The sequence below is a fragment of the Limulus polyphemus genome, unplaced genomic scaffold (assembly GCF_000517525.1).
Source record: "Limulus polyphemus unplaced genomic scaffold, Limulus_polyphemus-2.1.2 Scaffold733, whole genome shotgun sequence".
Lineage (NCBI taxonomy): Eukaryota > Metazoa > Arthropoda > Merostomata > Xiphosura > Limulidae > Limulus > Limulus polyphemus.
Window position 1 is genome coordinate 57,318 of NW_013666343.1, and position 13,730 is coordinate 71,047.

The 13,730-nt window shown below is 34.3% G+C and overlaps 1 protein-coding gene across 4 annotated transcripts in view; it reads right to left on the reverse strand.

Moving 5' to 3' along the window:
* Positions 1-935: 935 nt before the first annotated feature.
* Positions 936-13,730, reverse strand: part of LOC106460240 (nephrin-like) — a 139,847-nt gene continuing 127,052 nt past the window's right edge. Inside the window, exons 12-15 of one of the 4 annotated variants that reach the window (XM_022386904.1) lie at positions 11,101-11,195; positions 8,464-8,585; positions 5,190-5,379; positions 936-1,552 (exon numbers count right to left, since the gene is read on the reverse strand). In XM_022386904.1, coding sequence (XP_022242612.1) covers positions 1,542-1,552; positions 5,190-5,379; positions 8,464-8,585; positions 11,101-11,195 — 418 coding nt within the window. In that variant the 3' untranslated portion in view covers positions 936-1,541. Of the gene's footprint in view, positions 1,553-5,184; positions 5,380-8,463; positions 8,586-11,100; positions 11,196-13,400; positions 13,493-13,730 lie in introns of those variants that run through there. The other 3 variants (XM_022386903.1, XM_022386906.1, XM_022386905.1) reach the window with 3 other exon arrangements.

Consider the following 13,730-nt stretch of genomic DNA (forward strand, 5'->3'; position numbering starts at 1 on the left):
TGCCACAAAGAAACTTTATATTTGTGATATTATGGTCTGTGAACCACCTGAGAGTCACGGAGAACATTACTAATATTTCCATGTGACCCTCCGGTTGGTCTCATGGCAGTCAACATGCTAAAAATAAAGAAAATATCCTGCTCTGTTTGTTTGTTTGTTATTGATTTCGCGCACAGCTACACGAAGTTTTTCTGCGCTAGCCGTCCCTAATTTAGCAGTGTAAGACTAGAGGGAAGGCAGCTAGTCATCACCACCCACCACCAACTCTTGGACTACTCTTTTACCAACGAATAATGGGATTGACCATCACATTATAACGCTCCCACGGCTGAAAGGGCGAGCATGTTTGGTGTGACGGGGATATCCTACTCTACTTTTAAAGCATGAATAGGTATAGTCTAATGATGCCTAAGTAACCAAGCATTTTTTTTCCTTCTCACTTTTTAATGTTTTTCATAATTCGCAAGTTAAAATAATTTGAACAATTACATTCCCACATCAGAAACTCTTTTTTTTTCTCATAAAGAAAAAGAAGACCACCATAGAAATATACCAAAAACATTTTATTTTATTTTTTTTCAGAATGTGTAGGATAAATGTAAGATATCACGTTACAAACAATATACCTTACACGTAGTTACCATAGTTACAATGGGTAAAATACAGGAAGCTGCACAAAGTCAACAATTTGTTTGTTTTGAATTTCGCGCAAAGCTACACGAGGGCTATCTGCGCTAGCCGTCCCTAGAGTAGAGTGAAGGCAGCTAGTTATCACCACCTTTTGGGCTACTCTTTTACCAACGCATAAGGGATTGGCCGTCACAGTATAACTCCCCCACGACTGAAAGGGTGAGTATGTGTGGTGGGACGGGGATTCGAACCCGCGCCCCTCAGACTGCGAGTCAAGCGCCCTAACCACCTGGCCATGCCGGGCCAAAGTCAGCGAATTAAAATTTTGATTACATGATATATGTATATGAATAATTGCTCTGTTATTAGCTTAACTTACAATAATGGGTTGAATTCAAATAATATTTTTTGGAGTGAGTTAAACACTATTTTGTTTTTGAACATAAACTCATAAAGTATCTTGTTTGACATACTTTCTGGTACAGATGATGAACATAAAGAGATATTTGAATATAGATATCAGTGAGTACAAAAAAATGTGTTTTCCGAGATTGATGGACTTGAAGAGTATTTCACAATAATTAAAACTATCATACTGTCCCAGTTACAGCTCCAGTTAAATCATTTTACAAAGGAAAAGTTTGAGAACAACAGAGGATCACACCAAAACAAGCGGGGCCACCGTGAGCTGTCATTGTTCACATACTCTATTTATCCGATGCTGTTGACACTGGATAAAGGTCAGCTCCTGTCCTTTCGTTGTACAGGATCTGTTTCTTTCACTATCTGCGAAAAACATGGGTTGAGCGCTGTGTGTCAGCCTTGCTGTTCCTAGCGTGCACCAAATCTTCTCTGTGGTTCTCTAACTCCTTCATACTGCTGTAGATATGAATTTTCTTTCTTTGCTCTGTTTATTTCGACACTGAAAAGAAAAGCCAGTTAAAAAGCAGACGTTATTATTAATACCTCATTTAATAATTCAAAACGTAAACGGTTGTTTTAGAATTGACCTTATTTATAATGTAATCAATCTTTTTTTATATGCCCGGAAGTTATTTTTATATATTTCTGTTCTATGTGTTGTATTTACTTAGTGTAAACATGGATGTGTCGTTTTTGGGACTCACGATTTCAAAAGAGAGGAAAAATACTTTAGTTTATTTCAAGACTTTCAATTACGTTAATAATAATAATAAAATTACTTTGAAATGTAATCATTACTCTGGTGGTAAGTAAACCAGTTTGACTGTTAGAAAGTAAAAGATAGTCAAGCAACTAACTTGCCATTATAAAATATGACTTAAAATAGAGGTTTGTAGTTTATGGCTTTATGCGAGTGTTTTATAGATTCCAATGATTATAGCCTTTCACTTCTTTGGTGAATCACCCACAAATTATCTTAAACTGAGTTCAGATTTATTTTGCAACTACATCATGCCAAGGAACCAAGATAAATCTGATGACCTTTAAGAATCATTATAATTCTTATGGGTTACATACATGATCACCAAAACATTCAATGAAGAAATGTTTGATAAAGTATGGAAAATCATACCTGACCGTAGTTTTAATAACAGCATACTGTTAGCCACGTGCACGTTTATATTGTCTTATTGTGAAAATACTTTGCTGTTTCGGTGTATTTTGCAAGTGCTTTTCGGGTTGAAAAGACATTACGACCATTTAGTCTGTAAATTTGGTCATTTGTTGAATTGTTGTCACGGTTGTCACTACGAATTTTTGTATTGTTTACGGATAAATGTGTTTTGGTCATTTGTTGAATTGTTGTTACGGTTGTCACTACGAGTTTTTGAATTGTTTACAGATAAATGTGTTTTGGTCATTTGTTGAATTGTTGTTACGGTTGTCACTACGAGTTTTTGAATTGTTTACAGATAAATGTGTTTTGGTCATTTGTTGAATTGTTGTTACGGTTGTCACTACGAGTTTTTGAATTGTTTACGGATAAATGTGTTTTGGTCATTTGTTGAATTGTTGTTACGGTTGTCACTACGAGTTTTTGAATTGTTTACAGATAAATGTGTTTTGGTCATTTGTTGTATTGTTGTTACGGTTGTCACTACGAGTTTTTTATTGTTGTTGTTGTTTACGGGCAAATATGTGTCAGCATTACCTATTGGTGGAGAATGGAGATTTATGATGAAAGTACAGACTGTCAGAGCTGCTTTGTTTGTTTAGGTTCCAACATTTCAGAGACAAATGTTGGAACTCAAACAAACACAGAGACAAATGTTGGAACTCAAACAAACACAGAGACAAATGTTGGAACCTAAACAAACACAGAGACAAATGTTGGAACTCAAACAAACATAGGAACAAATGTTGAAGTCCCGACAAACACAGATATAAATGTCGGAATGCATACAAACGTAAAGACAAATGTTAGAACACAAATGGCAGCTCATTTTGTGTTTGTACGTCTGTAGTGAAAATGTTTGTGAACAATATATGAGATAACTGGTTACTACACCAGACAACTTAGACAAGGTAAACTATGCGGCATAATGATTGTTATCTGTACAGCAAGGCCGTTTGAAAATCGCCACTCCACTGACTATGGTCTCACTGACTACTTTGAGATAGCAAATGGAGCAATTACTGGTGATCAAATGGCTAGAAACAGACTCCACGAGCCTAGTTTTAGATCTAGACAACCTATTTGAACCCCACAGTTTATTGCACATTTATTTGGGCGTTTGTCAGAGTTTAAAATAATGCAAAGAAACATTTACACTCTTCATAGATGGATCAGGATCTCACGTCTCTATCGAGGATCGACATGTTTGTGCTGGGTAAGCCAAAGGTGTAAACGGTTGAATATGACAGTTTCGATGGTGTTTCAGTTGTGGTGAGGAGAGAAATCAGAGTGAATTAACATACAAATCTTACTGGGGTAGATTTACTAATAGACGGTATATTGACATGGCATTAGACAAAGTCCATACGAACTTTTACAGGTACAACTGGACCAAACATTGTCCCGATAAAGGATAATGGTGGATGCCATACTGTTCGGAATGTGACCATAAAGGTTAGAGATTGGACTTCCTCAGGCGTTATTTATGTCAACATCGTAGTCCACCACGCAACGTCAGAGAGCTATTAATTCGAATATACTCGTTTTCAACAGGTTGTAACTAGCATTATTATTGAAGTGAAACAAGTAGATTAATTTTATCAGATAAATGATACTTTTGAAATGCTTTGTTGGAGTAGTTTAACTACCATGGGACACATTTTTATATACAGGACATTAGTTACGAACAAACTACTTCGTTTCAACTGCTGTTTGTTCGTAAGCCATTCTTCGTTTATACTTGGATTTTTACAAAGCAAACAAAAACAGAATATCGATTATTGTATGAAGATAACCTCAGTAACACTATTTTCTACAAGACTTAACACGTGATCTCTCTCTCGCCCAGACAAGAAGTAGTGTTAGTGAGTGGCAGGGCAAGAAACAAGAAATTTTGGTAAATAGTTTTGGAACTGTTGCACATACCATTGTAAAGGCCGAAACCTGCTATATCTAAATATGTAATCTATACGAGTAAAGTATTCCTAACGGGAGCTATGAGCAGTCAAAGAAAGACAGATTTTGGAGTGGCTACACCACCTTACCACCAACATTCACGCATATGAATTTTATTCTCAAATTAAATTATGCGACCTTTCTTCATTGTCTGTTTGAAGTTGGAGACTTTGTTCTTGATCTGATGGAAGGCTACTATTACGTTTATTACTGTCCTTTTCTGCACCAAACCTATTTTTGAATACCACCACAATACTGTCCTTTTCTGCACCAAACCTATTTTTGAATACCACCACAGCACTGTCCTTTTCTGCACCAAACCTATTTTTGAATACCACCACAGCACTGTCCTTTTCTGCACCAAACTTATTTTTGAATACCACCACAGTAATGTACTTGTCTGCACCAAATCTATTTTTGAATACCATCACAATAATTTGGGGCTTGATAGATGGATTTACCTCAACAGAGGCTACCAAAAAGTCCATGGTGTTCGCACCCGCAGCGGCTGCACAGGTTGCAAGCCGAACACCTCAAAACCTTTCATATGCTGATAATTGAGTGAATAATGGTGAGCGATGATGACATGCTGAAGAGCTGCAAAGTTCCAGTCACGATCAGCGGGGCTTGGAGCTTTTTGCTGAAAATCTATTGGACTCTGGTCTAAAAAACAGAACCAATGACGGGCAAAGAAGAAGGCTCACGTGGCGGACTCGTCGGTCACATAATAGCAAATGCTATGATTAACTTAACTACGGGGTTGAAGGTTTTGGTGCATTTTCATAGATAAGAACTTATTGAAAAAGTTAGTTTATAAATAAATAATAATAAGGAATATGAAACTTATGTATTTCAATCAATAAGTACATTGGTAAATAATTAACGTAAAAATAGTATAACATATTTAGATACCTGTATGTTTAGAATGAAGTATTTTCTATGATAAATATGTAGCATACTTAATCCTTGTCATAAAAATGATTGAAGGTGAAATTAGTTACCGTACTATTAAGGCCACGTGAGTTACATCGAGAGTTTGAGTCAAGAACGACTGTCTCTTCACCACTTGGTCTTTGGAAGGTTGACAGTGTAGTGTTATAGCCAGCAGGACTTCTGTGTATACAAGATTCTCCTTTCCCCGGCGAAAACTCGGCAATACAGCAATTCTCGTAGTCTGAATGACAGCCGCAATTTTTCTGTACAAATTAACGTCAAACCGATAAGTTTTTAATACCTGAAGGCAAATTGAAAAGTTTAATATAGTATGATTACTTTAATTTTGCTTATTTTAAACGCTTGACTGAAGAGAGCTTTTGCATAAAAGATTTGAAACCGCTTAAGCTTCATTTGAACCTTGGGAAAAATTTAATGATTTGGTTTGTAGTGTAGAGAAAACTTAATTTCTTTGCATGATAAATATTACAATGGAAGATTTAACCCTCTATTTTATATTAAGAAGGTATAACTGGAAAAAAAACTAATACACGTTTAAGAATTGATGAAAAAAAAAACAAAGACAATTGTACGTTTCACAATACTTCATTCATTAACGACCACAGTTTTGCCACTAAAGGCATCATCTGTTTAAAGTTGATAGAAATTATATTTATCATAAAACACATTGCTCATAACTATAACACATTGTATTAGACAAAACAATTAAAAAGTAATCAGAAATTGCAATATTATAATACTAATTATATTATAAAATAGTCTTAAACACCCTCTCAATCCATTTTTATGCAGATCAAACATCTGATAATACAGGCCTGCGATGGTTTTATTGTCTTGAAATTTTTACATTTTATCCTGTACGCTGAATCAGAAAATGATACCCATTTTTCTCCAACAAATACAGATTTTTCACAACACGTCATATGTATTTTTACATAAGTGAATCATTCTCAATGAAATGTTGACAAGAAATTTTATAGATTTCTCTAGACCAATCGCGATGTGAGGGCCTTACCGATCGTTCTAGAACCCACGAGAAACTCATCACTAGTATATAAACGATTAACACGCCGCATGACGTGTCATTTCTGTATAATATTTGTTTGTGCGCTCACTTTGACATTATGTTTTTCTATTAAGTATTATTTATTCATCTCTATGGCAGCAAGAGGTTGTGTAAATGACCCAAACATATTCTGTTATATCTGTGGTACATTTGTTGTAAAGAAATAAAGGCAAAACATTACAGAATTCGTAAAAAAAGCATATTAAGCGTATTTTGGAATAAAACTTGGGTACCAAGACAAATCATTGTCTCTGCACAAAGTTTGCTCCTTTTCTGTCGAAGAGTTGATACAATGAACTAAAAGTAAGAAAAAGTATTTGTCTTTTGGAATTCCAATGGGCTGGTGTGAGCCTAGAAACCACGGAGATGACTGCTACTTTTGCTCATGTAACGTGCAAGGCTACAACACTCGAAAGAGTTTATACCATACTTTTCGTTAGAAGATTCACTGGTTTATTGCAACAATATTGCTGAATGAAAACCAATGCTAGGAGCTGCAGTCTATGAACCAGGTGAGGAGCTATTGTTCACTGATTCCTCCAAAAGAAGTCTAAAAGGTATCCTCCTTCACAATGGTAACATATGTGCACCTGTTCTATTGCTCATTCGATTCACTTAATAAAATCAAATACAAAGAGCATGGTTGGCTACTTTGCAGAGACTTAAAAGTCTTTTGTATGTTGTTGGGTCAATAATCCGGTTATACAAAGTTTCCATGTTTTTTGTGTTAATGGGATAGCAGAGCATGAAATTAGCACTGGATAAAGAAGCAATGGCCATGCAGAGTCAACCTGATACCAGGATCGAAAAACATTGAACATGAAAGTTTGGTTGACGTAAAGAAAGTCCTATTACCTCCACTTCACATAAAACTGAGCTTGATGAAGCAGTTTGTAAAAGCCTTAAACAAAGATGCGACTGTTTCAAATATCTATGTGGGCAATTTCCAGGTCTTTCAGAAGCGAAACTTAAAGAAGGGATATTTGTTGAGCCTCAGATTAGGAAATTGACTTCGGATGAACAGTTCGAATAGATAATGAAGAAAGTTGAAAAAGATGCGTGGATTGCCTTTAAAGATGTTATTGACAAATTTTTAGGAAACAACAAGGACGCAAATTACGAAAATATTGTCAATAACATGCTTGATAAATTTAAAGAGTTGGGTTGTAATATGAGCTTGAAAGCTAATTTCTTACACTCACATATTCACTATTTCCCTGAACATCTCGGTGCTGTTAGAGAAGTACAAGAGAAAAGGTTTCACGTGACATCCGGGAAATGGAGAGGAGGTATCAGGGAATGTGGAACATTAGCATGATGGCTGATTACTGCTGGTCATTGAAACGAGATGCTCCAGACGCAAGGCATAAAAGAAAGACCACAACACGTAGTTTTGAGACTAAAAGACGTAGATTTCGCACACAAAAATCAGGATGAATGAGGATACATGTTAGTTTTACATCAGTTTTACAGCTCGTTGTATCTTTGTTAACAAACATAATAATAATAAAAAATGTTCATTGTGGTAAATGAAATAATAATTTGATCTACATAAGAGTTTTTTCTTCACGATTTGTAAAAAATCCTTTCGTGATAGAAAAAAAAAAGAATATTATTTTCGAAATTTACGTAGCTGAATTATGGAAAAGTTCCGTTATTAAAACCAAAACAACTTTTATGAAGTTTAAATTTGCAGGCTTGCGTAATCAGCCATGCGATTTAAATATTTGATTATTCAGCTTATATGCATATTTTGTCTTAGTTTTCTCTTCTGGTGTGAATTACAAAGATTAAAGTACTTCATGCTCCATCGACAGGGCTCAAAGGAGAAATGTGGATGTTTCCTAAATGTGGAGAGTCCTTATATAAACGGAAGCCAGTCAATGTCAGATACTCTCAGTTGCAACTGGACGTCTGCAGGAGGTTATTAAGAGCGTATAAGCCTGTTTTTCATACAAACGATTTTTTTTTCTATGAACGACATTGATGCAAAAAGTAAGCTTGCATTGTCTTAGCTAAAACATTATATATTACAATTATACTTTAACTCTTATGTGCTGTGTAAAAACAAATGATATGCAAGTTAGGGGATATTGATATAATGTTATAGCTTTCAACAAGCTATTATTCAGTTATATAAAAAAATAGGCTAAACACCCCAGAAGAAATTATTATAGGTTCGAATATTTATCATGACACTTTCCCTTCTAATACAGTAAATATATAATGTGATAACTGAAACTTAAAAGCACAATTTGACCTGCAACGTTGGTGAAGTATTGCTTGTAGATTGTTCAGGGACGCCGACATGGCTTGTCACACATCGGTCTGACGTAACCAGAATCTCGCAGCAATTCTGGTCAACTCCTCTTCTTGGTAAACCTACAAAAACGTTCAAAACAAAGTAAAGCAGTACTCGTATATCAGCTTACAATAAAATATTTCTATAAGTTTTATCGCTTGTCTGAAATACTAAGTGCATTTCTACAGAGCTTAAACCTAAGTAATTTCCTTTATGTACAGACAAGAACACATCGAAATTTCAACATTATCACCACATTTCTTATAGAGTTACATATTTTTTCAGTCCATTAAAATTATTGTATAATAATATTAATAATAAAAGTATACATTACTGTGTTAAAAAGCACTTGCCTTATTTGCAGCTATATAGAAAACCGTAATCACTTATCTAGTTTATTGCAATGCTGGAAGTTTCAAGCTTTGGACTAAGTTTACAAACCGTAATCACTTGTCTAGTATATTTTAATGCTGGGAGTTTCATACTTTGGATTTAGTTTCTTGCAATGATAGAGACTTCGTACTTTGTGTCAAACTTATAACTCGTAATTACTTGTATAATGTACCAGATTATTGCAGTGATGGAAATTTCATTTTTTTGAGTCTAGTTCACTGCAATGCCGGAAGCTTCGTGCTTTCAGTAAAGCTTACAAACTGTATATAACTTTGTGCAGTTTACTACAGTGCTAGATGTTTCATACTTTAAGTTTAGTTTATTACAATTCTGGAAACTTTGCGCTTTGATATGCATTATCAACTGAAGTTGCTATGCGTTTCATTTGATTTTAACAAAATATACGCGAAGGAAATTTACGAAGCCTTCATACGTGACACTGCAGATCGTGTAATATTTATGAATATGAAAAACTTTGCAAGCTCCAAAGCTAATAGATGATTAACTAAACACGACCGTTTAAAGCTTATTGTTACTGAATTTCTCAGATTTACAGTTGTGCTATATTTTTTGTAATTAGTTAATTGGAATAATTTATATATATATATATTTGTTTACATGTTATTAACAGACCTTCTTACGTAATTGGAATAATGTTTATTTGATTTGTTTACATCGTATTAACAGACCGTCTTACGTAATTGAAGTCAGCGAAGTTTACTCTTGACTGTACCAACGTCAAATTTACATTGGTAACAACTATTTATATGGTAAGTAATTAGATACTTCTTAATGTTCGAAGTTTTTTTTTTTTACAACTTCATCGGGGTCTGAGAAAAACAAGTCAGTGCTGAATCCTTTAAGAAGCATAAGCAGTTCTTTTGAAGAATTGTGTGACAATGTATACAAATGACCATCTGCTCTAGCCGTCCATAGAGAGAGAAGGTAGAGAGCCAACAGCAACCAGTGCTAACTTTTGTGCTACTCTTGTCTGATAGAATAGTGGAATTTGACCGGGGCTCTTATAGTAAACCCATAGCTCCAAAATGTTGAACGTGATTTTACGACAACAGTACGTGATCCATGAATCCTTGGATTCACATTCCGGGCACGCTAACCACTAGACCTGTGCTAGAAGTAACATGTTGGTTTAAAATACTCACTGGAAATTGGTCGTTTTTAACGCAAGTAGAATGTCTTACATGCCACATTTTACTTCTTGTAAAATGGATTCTTTATTATTGCAAGTAGAAGAAACCGACTGTATCAGCAAACTCTCTCGAGTGCTTTAATTTCACGTTACGTGTAGTAAAATGTCAGAATAAACAGAAACAAACAGGATGAAAACGATCTCAAAACTTTAAAACGTATGAAAATAATAACATCAGACTGAGGTGCTTGCAAAGCTAAATCAAATGATAAGTTAGTTTTAAAAAGTAGTTTTGGAATTACTATTTGCTTCGAATAATACTGATTTGATTACTTCGGATGTTAACGCTGATTTTTGAAGCAACTTTTGCAAAAATAATTTGGAGAAATAGTTGTAAAATGGCATGGTAAGATTCCAAAATTTATTTGGAGGAAAAGAGAAGGCCCACCACAGATGTAACTAAAACAAGGAATGCAACTTTTCTGGCTAACCAGAACTCACTTTTCGTTTACGTTGGGTATTAACAAAATGACGAACTAGTGAGCGTTCATTCAATCATTTTGTTATTCACTACACAAGAAATGTATGCCACAAAATTAGAATGAAAGTAATACAAAATATGAATTTTAGTAATTATTAATCACGTACTTACGTTACAAACTATTAATGTTAACAGATCTATCTTTAAATTGTATTTTGCATATATTATGGTCTCACGTATGTATTCAATATATTTTGCCTAAAATAGGATAACCTTTGAGATAAGAGCCTGAAATTAGATGTATCTGTAAAAAATACATAATCGCACATAATTCAAGTGATAGTTCTTGCAGAAAGTAAGTATGAATATTTTAAATAATAAAGAGACTTATCAAGAATATTATAGTGAAGAGAAACCTTTTTTCCAGTGGACAATGATATGAAAAAGATGTATAGTCTTTTTTCGTTTTAAACAACCATTATATAAATATGTATATTGTTTGTTAGATAGACAAACAGCAAAGAGATAGACATAATTATATACAGATAGATTATAAAATGTTGATACTAACAATTCCAGTCATCTTGGGAAGGAATGATATCTGGATCCTTCGAATCTTGTTCTCGAGAATCTGGAATGTCGTCTCTCAATAACTCATTCGAACTGCTACTAGAATTAATTTGAAAACATGTTAAGAAAAATATCATGCTTATGATCTGTATGTATATATAGACTTGTCACTGAAATGACCGAGGTTTCTCTGATAACAGTTAGTAAGAATGATAATAATAACTGATCAATTGACAAACAAACAAACAAAACACGAGTATCTGGTGCTTTGTTTGTGGCCCACGTTTGCAAGTTATTGTTAAAGTTAAGGTTTATCTATAACCTTAGATTATTGTTTCGTGAATATTAGATATTATCAGGGCTTTGATTTAAATATGTGTAAAGCATATTAGATTATAGGGCATTATCAAAAGCCACATACGATGTTGCTTTAGATATGTATTAAGCATGTTATGCTATATCGCATTATTAAGCCACATACGATGTTGCTTTAGATATGTATTAAGCATGTTAGGCTATATCGCATTATTAAGCCATATACGATGTTGTTTTAGACATATATCAAGCCCATTAGATTATAATGCATTATTAAAATTATTATAAGATGTTATTTTATATATGTACTAAACGTATTGTATTTGTTCAGTTATATTTACTAGGATTCGAAAAATTATACTAACGTCCACAGTTTCTAGACTATTCCGGTCATGTGAAACTAAAGAAGCTTAAGAAAAATTAATCAGTACACGTTTAATTCTCCTTTCGACCAGTTAGTAGATCAGTTAGTTTTAACTCCAGTCGGAAATATTTACTACGTTGTTGTAATAAGTAAAAAAAGAGTAAATGGGGCATAATTTAGTGCAGATCCGTTTTATCAAATTAATATTTTCTGTCACTTATACGTAGACAGCTCTTCCTAGTTGTTCATCAGTTAATTTTTGTCGTGAAGTAATTCAGTGTTTCTTCTCTAGTACAACAACATTTTTTCTTACTGCTTCGTTTTTATTTTCAATTGAGTTATTTCTTTTCGTTCTTAAGTGCGATAGTAAACGTATGCTAGAAAAAAAAAACACCTTCACGAACCGACACAAGTGAAATTTCCAAGTATACAAATTGGAAAACTTAGAAGAAAAAAAAACAAATAGAAGAGGAGAGTATGACATACAACCATTAAGTACTGTACAGAGTCTTTCAATTTACATTTAAGTAACTAAAGTTTAGAATGTTTTATAAGGTGAATCACGCCCAAGACTAATCGAGTCCGAGGTACAATATCCATCACGTGTTGACGTAGGTTGACCCTCCTCTTTGGACACATGAACATGAAATGTAAAACTTTAGAAATTACATCACTAGTGAAGCGTTTATTATACCACAAATCATTCTGCCTATCAAGTTAGGGTAATGTTATCTGTACTATTAGTACCATATTGCTATGAAACACTATTTGTTTACGTTAACGCTATCTGTACTATGAGTATCATACTGGTATGAAACGCTGTTTATTTAGGGTAAATCTGTAAATCTGTACACTGCTGCCAGGCCGCTGGTAGGACACACTATTCTACGTGGGATAATTATACAAAATTAACAAGTTTAAAACACTCCGTATTTGTTTTTGGTGTTGTTGTTTAGTACTGAAGAGGGCTCTTGATCGTAACTTTGTAAGGACATTTGTTTTAGGTCCCATGATGCCATTGAAACTTCTTCAGTCATCGGTAATATTTTTAACTTTGATTGCTTGATTACAAACTGCTGCTTGATATTGCAATTTACGTTTAACAAGCTTCTGCTGACGGGGTTAATCACATCTTGGACAATTTCCACAGTCTCTCCACTGTACGTATGTGTCTAGTTTCAAGACCACATATAAGCAGACGAAAGGAACAAAAGGTAATTGAAGATGCATCTGGAAACTCTTATAGGCAGATGGTCGAATGGGATTGCTCTGATTTCAATTTCTTCAATCATCATCATCGTGAAAACAACCATTGATTTTGAGGAGTTGTTGGGAGTTTGTGAGCTTTCGTCAACTTTAAACACTTGTTGGCGGTGTCACGAAACTATATCCAGTTTCATCACAATAACTATGTGGTTTGGAGATATACCTTTCATAACCATAGCCTTGCCCTCGCAGATGAGAGATTTGCTCCGGATTGACTTGTGGTATGGTTCAGAATCCATTGCTATTCTAAAAGCTTTGTTGTGTGAGAATTTACGCTTCCTTGAAGATTATTTAAGGTTCATTTCTTTGAAATCTTGTGTCTTTAGCTCTATATTGTTCAATAATCTAACAATTCCAGTCATCTTGGGAAGGAATGATATCTGGATCCTTCGAATCTTGTTCTCAAGAATCTGGAATGTCGTCTCTCAATAACTCATCCGAACTGCTACTAGAATTATTATGAAAACACGTTAAGAAAAATATCATGCTTATGATCTGTATGTATATATAGACTTGTCACTGAAATGACCCGAGGTTTCTCTGATAACAGTTAGTAAGAATAATAATGGCTAAAGACGGCTTGAATTGGTAATGAAGAAAAACTTTAATACAACAGCAAATGTACAACGTTTCGACAAGGTTTTGTCATCATCACCTGATGATGACAAAACCTTGTCGAAACGTTG